The sequence below is a fragment of the Pteropus alecto genome, unplaced genomic scaffold (genome assembly GCF_000325575.1).
Source record: "Pteropus alecto unplaced genomic scaffold, ASM32557v1 scaffold7, whole genome shotgun sequence".
NCBI classification, from domain to species: domain Eukaryota; kingdom Metazoa; phylum Chordata; class Mammalia; order Chiroptera; family Pteropodidae; genus Pteropus; species Pteropus alecto.
The window spans coordinates 12,059,900-12,072,289 of NW_006494614.1; the positions used below are offsets into that span (position 1 = coordinate 12,059,900).

Here is a 12,390-nt window from a genome sequence, read left to right on the forward strand (position 1 = left end):
TATTTTAAATATTCCAAGGTATGAAATGTTTTCTAATGTTCATCTAAGTGTCTTCTGCTAAGAAAATGCTCTTTTCTCTTAAATAGTATTCTCTTTTAGCCAATTGAGGATTCTAAGTGTGGTCTGTGAACCAGTAACACGAGCATTACTTTGGAGTTTGTTAGAAATGCAGAATCTTGGGGCATACCCCAGACCTGCTGAATCGTAGTTTGCATTTTAACATGATTTAACAAGGTAAGAACTGATGTAAATCACTAAATATATACATTATTTCTTTTTCTAGATCCCTGACCTTACTTTTGAGAGAGATCCTCTCTGGTTCGGTGTTCCTTCCTTCTTTGGATTTCCTAGCTGATCCAGTAAGACTTAAATGTTTTTTATTTGTGGTTAAAATTTATCATCTTAAATGTTTTCATATGTACAGTTCAGTGGTAGTAAGTACATTTATAATGTTGAGCAACCATCACTACCATCCATCTCCATAGCTCTTTTCATCTTAAAAAACTAAAACTCTGTACCCATTATACAATAGTTTATTCCTCCCTCCCCTCAGCCCCTGGTAATCATCACTGTACTTCCTGCTTCCATGAATTTGACTGCTCTAGATACCTCATATAAGTGAAATCATCCATATTTGTCTTTTTGCTACTGGTTTATTTCACTTAGCATAATGTCCTCAAAGCCCGCCTATGTTGTAGCATATGTTGAAATTTCCTTGCCTTTCAAGGCTGAATAATATTCATTGCAGATATATAAAACATTTTGCTTATTCATCCATCCATTAATAGACTCTTGAGTTGCTTTTGATCCAGTAAGATTTTGAAGAAGTAGGAATATTTTATAAACATTTTAAATGCCAAAGTCAGGATAACCTTTTTTTGCCCATTTTCATAAAAGGTGAGATTATTCATTGTAGATTTTTTAAAAGTCTTTCTATACTACATAAGTACAGATGCTTTGCCACTGCTCCATTTGTTTCTTCATTTTTTTAAAAACTTTCATATGATAAAAACTTATGAGAATTCTGGACAGAATATAATAATGGAATTATTTTGACCTGTGTTTATGATTTTCCATTAGGATACTGTGAATCATTTGCTTATCATCTTCATAGTTGACAGTCCAGTGAGTATTGAATGTATTAAAAAATACTTCACATTGCACTGAATTTTCATTCTTATCTGTCAAGTCAGTGACAATCTTAATGAATTAATTCTCTTCAAAGCCTGAAAAAGCAACCGAACCGCCTTCCCCTTTGGTTCCATTCTTGCAGAAATTTGCAGAACCTAGAAATAAAAAGCCATCTGTAAGTATTTTCAACAATAACTTACATTAGTTTTGATAAAAACAATTTTATCATATATTTATATAGCCTTGACTCCTTCTATATTGTATCTAGGTGCTGAAGTTGGAATTGAAGCAAATCAGAGAGCAACAAGATCTCTTATTTCGTTTTATGAACTTTCTGAAACAAGAAGGAGCAGTACACGTGTTGCAAATTTGTCTGACTGTGGGTGAGGCTTACCTTTGTAATTTATGAAAGTCATTTTAAAACTTTTTAATATATTTGATGTTATAGTTGTCCTCTACCATTGTACTAAATTTCATTTACTAGATATTCTAAGAGCTCCTATGAGTTGTCTCTCAAGTGTTGACTCTTTTCCAGATTGGGACATAATCTTTAACTGACTTCAGTTAAATCCTATTATTGGCAAAGAAAAACTACTAAAAATTGAATATAATGAAAATATATTAGTTTTTGTTAAGGATTATTTTGATTGATCAAATACAAAAATGTTTTATTTTTATTTTAAGCTCTATAATATCTTGCATTATTGGATTTATGAGACATTTATGGACTTTGAAAGATTATTTTCTAATGTACCTAATTTCTTTTTTAAGTATAACTTTTTAAAAATTTAAGTATAATTTACACATGAAACTCATAGAACTTAAATGAACAGTTTGATCGGTTTTGACAAATCAATACATCTGCACAACCTACTCCTTTATCAAGATATAGAACATTTAATCACCCCAAAAATTTCCTTTAGGGCCCTTTCCAAATGATCCACACCTGCTCCCACTCCTGCCAAAACAATCACTGGTCTCATTTCTCTCACCATAGAGTTTTGCTTGTACAATTTCCTTATATAAATGGAATCACATAATATGTACTCTTTTGTGCCTAGCTTCATTGATTCAGAGCAATGCTTTTTAAGATTGACCCATGTTGCTGTATAGTTGAGTAGTTTGCTCTATTTATTGCTAAGTTATATTCCTTTATATGACTATACCACAGTTTCTTTATCCATTCTCCTTGTCTATGAATATCCAGACTATTTCCATATGGGGGTATTATGTATAAAGTTGCTATGAACATCCTTGTACAAGGCTTTCTGTTGGGCATATAATAACAAAGTAGAACTGCAGGGTCACAGGATAGATATATGTTTAATTTTATAAGAAACTGCCATATCGTTTTTCGAAGTGGCTTTACTGTTTTTTTCCCTTTACCAGTGTGTGAATTTCGGTTGCTCTATATCTTTACTAAAATTTGGAGGTGTATATATTTTTTAAATTTAGTCAGCTTAGTGAATATATGGTGATATATTATTGTGCTTTTAATTTGCATTTCTCTAATGACTAAAGATGTTGAACACTTTATCACATGTTTATTGGCCATATGAATATCTTCCTATGAAAATGTTTAAGTCTTTTGCCTGATTTTTATTGAATTGTTTTCCTTTTTATCATTAAATTATAGGAATTCTTTACATATTCTAAATACAAGTCTTTTGTCAGATATAAGTGTTATGAATATATTTTTCTAGACTATGGCTTGGCTTTTCGTTTTTTGAATAGTGTGTTTTGATGAGCAGTTTTTAAATTTTTAAATTTTGGTTAAGTTCAGTCTATCTATTTTTAATTTTATGGTTAGTGCTTTCTGAGAGTTCCCTAAGCAATCATGGCCTACCCTAAGTCAAGATACTTGTCTGTTTTTCTCAAGATGCATTATAATTTTATTTTTTGCATGTAGGTTTATGATCTCTCTAGAAATAATATTTTTGTTGGTATTAGAGATGGAGATTCATTTTTTCCTCTGTATGAATATCCAGTTTTTCTAATACCTGTTTTTGAAGAGACATTTCTTTCCCTTCTTGAATGATTTGGCATCTTTGTCAAATCATTTGATCATATATATGGGCATATTTCTGGGTTCCGTTCTTTTTCTTTGATCCACATGTCTTTTGAGGGAGGGTTCGATATCATAGTCTTGATTATTTTGGCTCTATAGTAATCTTGAAATCAGGTGGTCTAAGGCCTCCTACTTCATTCTTTTTTAAGACTGTTTTGGCTAGTTTAGGTTCTTTGCATTTCTATATAAATTTTAGAATCAGACCACCAGCCTCCACACACATAGACACAACACACACACACACACACACACACACACCCACCCTGCTTGGATTTTTTTGATTGGATTGCACTGAATCTGTTGATCAACTTGGAGATTAATGATGTTTCAACAATATATAGGTTTCCAATGCATGAATATATTATATTTTTTCATTCATTTAAGTCTTATTTAATTTCCATAATGTTTTATAGTTTCCACTTGGGTTTTTATGTTTTTAGAAGTATTTGCAGGATGTGGTTTCATAGTGTAGCAGTTAGCACATCTGCTTTACACACAGAAGGTCCTGGGTTTGCGCCCCAGTGGAGCCACAGTCCATGGCTATGGCCATGCCACCCTGAACAAGCCCAGTGTCTGATCTCGGAAGCTAAGCAGGGTCAGGCCTGGTTAGTACTTGGATGGGAGACCACCCAGGAAGACCAGGTGCTGTAGGCATAAATAATAATTAAAAAAAAAAAAGTATTTGCAACTGGTTTTAAAATAATTTTTCAAATTGTTTGTTGCTGATATACAGAAATAGAATTGATTTCTTGCATATTGACTTTATATCTTGCAACACAGCTAAATTCATTAATTAGTTCTAGTAGCTTTTTTGTAGATTTCCTTAGGATTTTCTACATACACAATCATGTCATTTGTGAATACACAGTTTTACTTTTTCCTTTGTAATGTTTATGCCCTTTATTATTTTTTTTCTTGCCTATTGCAATGATTGGGACCATCACTACAGTGTTTAGTTGAAGTGGTGAGAGCTGAAATCCTTGCTTTATTCCTGATCTTAGGGGGAAATCATTTAGTGTTATACCATTAAGTATGATATTTGTCTGTGTTTGTAGATTATCTTTTATCAAATTGGGAAAGTTTCCTTCTGTTCCTGGGTTGCTCAGAATTTTTATCATGAATAAGTATTGAATTATTTTGAATGCTTTTAGTTCATCTCAGTAACGTATTTTATTGTCACCAAGTTATTCCTAATGTTCTCTTATTATGGAGCTATAGTAATGTCCCCACTTCATGGGTAATTTGTACTTTTCTTTTTCACTTATCAAATTTATTAGTATTTTCGATTTGCTTATATTCTCCTTTTTTAAAATTTTCATTTTCTTTTACTAACCTTGAGCCTAGTTTGCACTTCTTTTTCTGGTTTAAGGAGAAAGCACCAATGATTAATTGGTAAAGCTTATCTTCTTAATATAGGCATTTAAAGTTATAAGTTTCTATAAATTGCTATAGCTGAATTCCAAAATTTTTGATATGTTATGTTTTTTATTGTCACTCAGTTTGAAATATTGTCAAAATTCCCTGTGGCTTATTTTATGGTTTATTTTTTTCCCTTGGGTTATTTTGTAGTGTATTGTTAAATTTACAGAGATTTGGGGATTTTTCAGATATGTTATTGTGATTCATTTCTAATTTAATACTATTCTTATCAGACAGTATGTTCTCTGTGATTTCAATAATTTGACATTTATTGTTTTATGGTCTGTCTTAATGTATGTTCTATGTGTATGTGAGAAGAACATCTGTTTTGCTGTATTGGGTAGCATTCTATAAATATCAGTTAGGTTAAATTGATGGATTGTATTCAAATACTCTATTCTTTTTGATTTTTTAATGGATTTGCTACTTCTCCCTTTCATTTTGTTAATTTTTTTTCATGTATTTTGAAATTATTAGGTGCAGACACATTTAAGATTGTTATATCTTGATGAATTTATCCTTTTATCATTATAAAATGCTTTTTATTTCTGGCAATTCTGTCTTGAAGTCTACTTTGATATTAATGTAGCTACACCATCTTTACACTTGAGTTTACACTGCATGTCTTTTTTATCTATATTTCTTGTAAACAGCATATAGTTAAATCTTGCTTTAAAAAGTCTAGTTAGACATTCTTTGCTTTTTAATTGCAATGTGTAGTACTTTTACACTTAATATAATTATTGTATGTTTATTGTTAGGTCTTCTATCTTGGTGTTTTGTATTTGTTTCATATAGTCTTCTTTTCCTTCTTTCTTACCTTTCTGTGGGTTACTTGAGTATTTTTTAGTATTCCATTTTATCTCCTCTTGACTTTTTATTTATGTCTCCTCTTCTATTTTTTAAGTAGTTGCTCAGAGATTATATTATGCGTTTTTCATTTATCACAGTCTTCACTTAAAAATATTTGACTGCTTCAGGAACAATACAAGAACCTCGGTATGCCTCAAATTATCCCCGTCATACCTGTTGTGCTTGTTAACATATATTTTAATTTTGTGTAGGCTAGAAGTCTACAGTACATTGTTATTTATTTATTAAAGAGCCAAGTCTCTCTCTCTCTCTCTCTCTCACACACACACACACACACACACACACACACACACGTGTGCGTGCACACACACACACACACTGGCAGTAATAGTTATTGGCATATTTGCCTTTCGTACTCTTTATTCCCTTCTGTAGAACCAGGTTTCTGTTACCGTTTTTCTTCTGCTTAAAGAAATCTTTATCACATTTCTTAGAGTACCAGTCTGCTGGAGGTAAATTCTCTTAGCTTATGTCTGTGTGAAGAGATGTTTATTTTCTCTTTATTTTTGGAGGATATTTTTATGGTATATAGAATTTTAGGTTGACATTTTGTTTTCTTTCTGTACTTTAAAGCCATTCTTCCATTGTCTTTTAGACAATACCTTTGTTTCTAATGAGAAATTAGTGTCCATTCTTAGATTTGTATCCCTTTTCTCTCTGACTGATTTTACAATTTTCTCTTTAATTTTGGTTTTCAGCAATTTGACTATCATGTGTAGTTTTCTTTTTTTCTTTTTTTTTTTTTTTAAATTTTCTTTGGATTTTACCGAGTCTCAGGTATGTGGATTAGTGTCTTTCATCATTTTTAAAATATCTTGGCTGTCATCTCTTTAGATATTCTGCCTCATTTTCTCTCTCCTTTCCTTTTGAGACTCCAATTATATGAATTTTCTGTCATCCTAAAGACCTTATATGTTCTATTCTATTTTTTTTTTTTTTTAAATCCTTTCTTTCTTTTCTCTCTTTTTCTCTTTGGACAATTAAGAATTAAGGGGTGAGCTCCATATTAGCAACTCTTGTCATAAAAGAAAGGCAGTCAGTATTTTGGCTATTCAAATGCTATTACCTGTCGTTTTAGAAAAAAAGATTAATTTGTTCAGACTCTCAACTCCATCACTAGTTTGTAGTCTTCATGTTTAAAGGAAATATTGTTTAAAAACTTAACTGGAACTAAAAATAAAAGCCATAGTTTTTCCTGTTATTTAGAGAATCAGATTTCAAAATATTAAAGATTCTTGGTATAAGAAATTACCCAATATGTTCTTTAAAGAATACTTTAGAAATGTGTACTACTCTTAATTTTAGAAAATTTATGTTGCTATGTAAATATTTACATATTTTTTATTAGTGCGTAAAATATTTGGGTGACCGAGTTTTTCTTTCATCTGAGTAGTTATTTTAGTCCCAATTAAATCTTTCTAAAGAGCTTTAAAATGATGAGTAGTTTGTTTATAATCGTTGCTTTTAATATGGACTACAATTAAACTATGAACATGAAGTTTTCATGAATAGTTATATGTTAAAATAATTCATTTTTTCTTTACTCTTGTCTAATTTGCTAGAGGAATTCAATGATAGAATTTTGAGACCAGAGTTATCAAACGATGAAATGCTATCTCTTCATGAGGAGTTGCAGAAGATTTATAAAACATACTGTTTGGATGAAAGTGTTGACAAAATTCGATTTGATCCCTTCATTGTAGAAGAGATTCAAAAAAGTAAGTCAAAGATGATGCTGAAAATGGATTCTATAGCTTTTTACAGTTTTCAGAGTTTTCTCATGTATTCTATTATTGTAATAGACATGTAACACACGAGCAGCCATTATCCTATTTTACTAACAAGATGAAAGCTTTGATGAAGAAACTTATTCACAATTCACATAACTAATATTTGCCAGACCTGGAGCTTGGATATTTCAATTCCTCATTCTAGGGTGAATTCTATACCTTATAGTGGATTTTCTGCAAAACGTGGTTTTAGGACTTTTTGTGTGCTATTTGTGGTTTTAGGACTTTTTGTGTGCTGTTTGTCATGCATTTAAACTAATTTATAATGTATTTATGCTATTCATAAATAACTTCTACAATATAATTTTTTTAAATAGTTGCTGAAGGCCCATATATAGATGTTGTGAAACTTCAAACTATGAGATGTCTTTTCGAAGCATATGAACATGTACTTTCTCTGTTGGAGAATGTGTTTACTCCTATGTTCTGCCACAGTGATGAGGTAAGTTAAAATTTTAATCTTGTTTGAGGATTTTTCTGTAAAATTTAATAATGACTTGATATCATTATGTGAGTGATTAAAATAATAAACAGAAAACTAAAATACGATTAAGAAAGTGAATACTCTTTTTTACTACATAACTTAATGGAGATTAGAAGTTGATTGTAAATATAATTCTCAATGCCAAAATCATGTTGTATATATGTGACTACGTAGATTGTGACCAAATTTGGCCATTTGCCTGAGTAGCTTTGTGATACTATGACATAATAGGAAGCACATTCTTCTTACATATACATTATTTATAGACCCATGGAAATCAAATGGCTTGAATATCTCTATTTGCAATATTTTAATTCTTATCTATTTGACTGTGGTTGTATTCACTTGGTTTAAATAACATTTTCTTTATACTGGGAAGTGCTGTGGTAATGTTTCAATATTAAATGTTAGTTTAATAAATCATAATTATTTTTGAAGTATTTCAGACAACTTTTAAGAGGCGCAGAATCACCAACACGCAATTCAAAATTCAACAGGTAGATATATTTAATCATATATATGTTTTATTTTTTTACTTGGTGATGCTAATCATTCTGTGATAGCATCACTGTCTTTATTAGCTATTTTTCTGTGAATATATGGTTCTATTGCTACCTAAGTAGACATTTTACTAAGGAACTGTAGAACTATACTACATACAGTAACCAAAATGCTTGAAATTCTTTCAGAAAAATTTAGCGAGATACACACCCTTGCCTTGTTAATCTTATAGTTAATACACATTAGTACTTGATTACCTGTTTTATTGGAGATTATGGACTGCATGCATAAATGAAATTCACCAATAACTTAAATTTTTTCCCCATAGGGAGCACTTTTTATTAGAGAACTTACTCGTTATAAAAGTGGAGAGATTTTTCTCTTTCCTTTCTGGCTCTCCAGAAATATAAGTATGCAGTTAAATGAACTAACGAAAGGTAACAGAAGAGAGAAACTTTATCCATTTATAAACTAAATAATTAATGTCTTGATTTGTCCTTTAATTGTTATATGTATGAAAATTGATATAGGTATCAAATCTGTAAATATACAGGGTATTCACATTGCTCTCAACACCTAGTTTGTCAGAGCAAGGATCCAATAAATATATAAATAAATTGGAAATGTGGTACAAGGAGAGAAGTAGATAGAAAATGGAGTAGTTCTTTTAGATGGAACAAAGAAAAATCTGAAAACCTTAGCCATGGGGGAATATATTACATTTTTTGACATAACCAAGGGTGTAGAAATAGTTTTGAATTTTTTTGAATGTTAAATATTAATTCTTACATAATGCCTCAGTATAAGTAGTATACATGTAATAACTTTTCTGAAAGGTGGAAAATATGTTTATGCTTCTTTGTAAAAATATCACTTTTTTCTTAAGAGTTTATATATTATAGCCATGAAACATAGACTTTAACAAAAATTGCATCCATGCTATTTAAAATAGCATTTTTTGCCCAATTCATGTGCCTTTCACTTGAATACTTTTCCAAGACTTTTATCACATTTCCCAGCATCAGTTGAGAAGCAGATGAAATTTGTCCCCGTTTATAGACTTAAGCTGTTGAGATTAATAGGACTTAATAGAAACTCTTATATATAAGGCAAAATAGTTCTTTGAATTTATAAATCTGCTGAGTAGCTAAATCTAAGGGTCTTAACTTCAGAGATGGATAGCAAATAAAGTAAGCTTTTCTGTATATTGACCTGACTAATATTAACTGTCAGTCTTGTCAGGACTCTGCTTCTGTGATACTTAATGACTCATTTGCTGACTGTATAGAATAAAGAAAAGACTTTCCTAACATTCTTTCATTGAATAGAGCAGCATTGCTGTTACATGACTTAAAATATGTAAAGTATATATGTACTTTATTTACATTCTATTTAATTGTATCTTAAAAGTAAAATTTTAATGCATATTTTGTTTCATTTCATGTTCAAAGCACAACTTAAAAAACATTTAGAGATCTTTTAAATTTGCTTCTTAGCTTAAAATATACTTTTTAAGATATGCAAACTAAAAATGTGCAAAGCATGCATAATTATATCTAATATGGACATGTATTCCATGATGTGGAAAGTACAAGTTTTTTTCCTGTGCCAAGTTTTTGGTGGCTTAGTCTCTGCATACTTTCCACTGCGTCAAACAAATAGTATGCCTAAATGAAGGCAAAAAATACAGAATTATTTCCTGACATATTGAGTTTTTAAGAACTTCTTTTTAATGATGTAGAATTCATACTCCCACACCCTCAAAACAGTTAGTACTTTGTTTCCTTTATTATGTTATTCATGAGACTGCCTTATCTTTACAAAAATGAATGCTGTCTACCTGTGTAACTTTTAAGCTTTAAATTTTTGTTTTGTGTTCTAAAGTGATACTTGTTTAATGCCTGGGCATTCTTTCCTTTCTTTATATAATTTCACATATCTGTTATTGCAGAGGTAGCCAAAGTTTGGATGATTTTCGGTAAGTTTTGAGATAGCATGTGATTCTTTTCTGTATAAGTTATCTGTTTAAGTCCAGAAAGTACACCCCAGTTAAGTACAACTAAGAAGAAAAATAATGAAACACTGGCTATTACTGCCTTTATATCAACTGTTTGGGATATCCTTTTAAAATTAACCTGTACTTTGATTCTAGATATCTCCTTTTTGAAATAACATGATATATGTCATCATAAAATAAAAATGTTAGTATAAAAATAAAATGAAAAAGCCTAGCTTTTCTACGTTATTGATTCTTTTTTTTTGTTACTGATTTTGCTAAATTACTTTTAGAATTGTTTGTATTTAAAGAATTTTTTAAGCAAGAAGTACAGTATTTTTGTATTTCTGGGCATAATCACAAGTAAGATATTTTAAAAATGTCATTTCAAAAAGCCCAATTGTTTTATAATCTACCTAGGTCCTAAAGACTAGAATAATCTATCTAGATTCTAGATTTTAATAATTTTTTTTATTTAATGAAAATATTTTAATATTTGTTTTTGGAAACATTTCTATCAGAGAGAATTGTGTTTACAGTTCTGGATTTTAAAAAAACACTAATTGTATGCTTGCTTAAATAAAATAACCTTCTAGTTTAAATATGCTTTTTATTACTCACTACTTAGAGTTTTTCCAGTTTTAAAATAAGTTTGTTTTGCTCGTTGGACATGTATAATATGCATAGGTCGCTATATGCCTGGCGTAGTTGAAACTTGATCAGTTTACTTCTATTTCTTTAATTGTATTATTTTAGTAAGTAAATTTTGCTCAGAGGAATAATAGCTATCCATTAAGCATTCAAAATACACTTTCTTGATTTTTAAAATGGCCATTTTTATTTGAGTATATCTGTTGTAAGGGCAGTATTACATAGTAAGCATGAGTTAAATTGGGTAAAAGCTGTTTTTACTTGTTGAAACATGGGCAGTAGGCTATAATGGAGGAAATTTTTGCTGTTTTTGGCATATTTTTTTGTTGTCATTGCTTTCTAGCTATTTCTGCTTTTAGAAATTTGCTTTTGAAAAAAGTTACAAAACAAAATATATAGATCTATTTATGGTTACTATTAATATATATATGGCAGAGCAGGCTGCTTCCTTAGGCTACATTTGCTTTTATCCTTATATTCATTACTCACCCTTACCTTTGGCATTTTGTCATTCTTTTTATTACTTCAAAGGTAAGTAAGATCCATTTTATACTGCATTCTTCTTTTGACCATATGATTAAAGTTGAATTTTGCTTAAAAATTTTCAGAGGACAGAATTTTTGTGTTAAGTTCTTTCTAAAAATGAAGTACTGAGAAGTTCATAGTTTTGTATATTTTTATTCTACTGTGTTATTTTAGCAGTACAGTTCTAAATGGATACTCTGTTTTGAATATAGGTCTTAACCTTATTTATCTATTTCAAAATATGTATGGCAGTAAGAGCTATGTATCACTAGGGGGCTCTCATCTTTTAAACATTTTAGTTCAGTTAAAGTTTTAAAGTAAAATAGGTAAATTTCAAACGTTTGTTAATAAATATTGTCCTATTTATTCATCCCCCCATATTTAAACTTTAAATTTTCTGTTCCTTTTGTTTTGAGTTGTTGAAACTTTATGACCGAGCACTCCAAAAAGATATGTTAGCTATGTTACTTTCAGTTTACCCTTTTCACAAGTTTTTTTTTATTATTATTGTTTATAGTAAACTAGACTGTTGAGATAATTTGCTTTGCGCTTGATACATTTTTGTTTAATATTTAGGAGCACACAGAAAAGAGGAGAATCATTTGGAATCAGCAGAATAGGTAGCAAAATTAAAGGAGTGTTCAAGAGCACCACCATGGAGGGAGCTATGTTGCCTAATTATGGTTTAGCTGAAAGTGAAGATGACTTTGTAAGTAAAAATTCTTTAATTTGATGTGTATATAACCAGACTTACAATGGCATTAAAAATTGGGTACGCTCACTTGTTATTTTCCCTTTTACTACTTATTTCAGACTTCTTTATATTTCCCATTCTTCCATTAGTTATAGTTTTTGTGGTACAATCTAATTTTTAAAATTCCTGAGCACTAAGTTACAGCTTACTGAGGCCAGAATGGTTTCTGTTAAGCTGAGCTACGTCTAATAGTCAGAC

At 30.2% G+C, this 12,390-nt stretch overlaps 1 protein-coding gene and 1 pseudogene across 7 annotated transcripts in view; both read left to right on the top strand.

Moving 5' to 3' along the window:
* The window catches only part of SNX14 (sorting nexin 14), a 62,051-nt gene that overhangs the window by 30,341 nt on the left and 19,320 nt on the right, over window positions 1-12,390 (top strand). For 5 of the 7 annotated variants that reach the window (XR_001518209.1, XM_006926338.2, XM_006926339.2 and 2 more), the window contains 9 exons: window positions 284-359; window positions 1,081-1,125; window positions 1,226-1,306; window positions 1,400-1,514; window positions 7,054-7,209; window positions 7,599-7,723; window positions 8,204-8,262; window positions 10,218-10,244; window positions 12,015-12,147. Coding sequence is in view for 6 of the 7 variants with exons in the window: in XM_006926338.2 (XP_006926400.1) it covers window positions 284-359; window positions 1,081-1,125; window positions 1,226-1,306; window positions 1,400-1,514; window positions 7,054-7,209; window positions 7,599-7,723; window positions 8,204-8,262; window positions 10,218-10,244; window positions 12,015-12,147 (817 nt within the window). In the remaining variant the exon portion in view is untranslated. The remainder of the gene's footprint in view (window positions 1-283; window positions 360-1,080; window positions 1,126-1,225; window positions 1,307-1,399; window positions 1,515-7,053; window positions 7,210-7,598; window positions 7,724-8,203; window positions 8,263-10,217; window positions 10,245-12,014; window positions 12,148-12,390) is intronic. The other 2 variants (XM_006926340.2, XM_025042912.1) reach the window with 1 other exon arrangement.
* On the top strand, window positions 3,738-3,853 carry LOC112475059 (annotated as a pseudogene).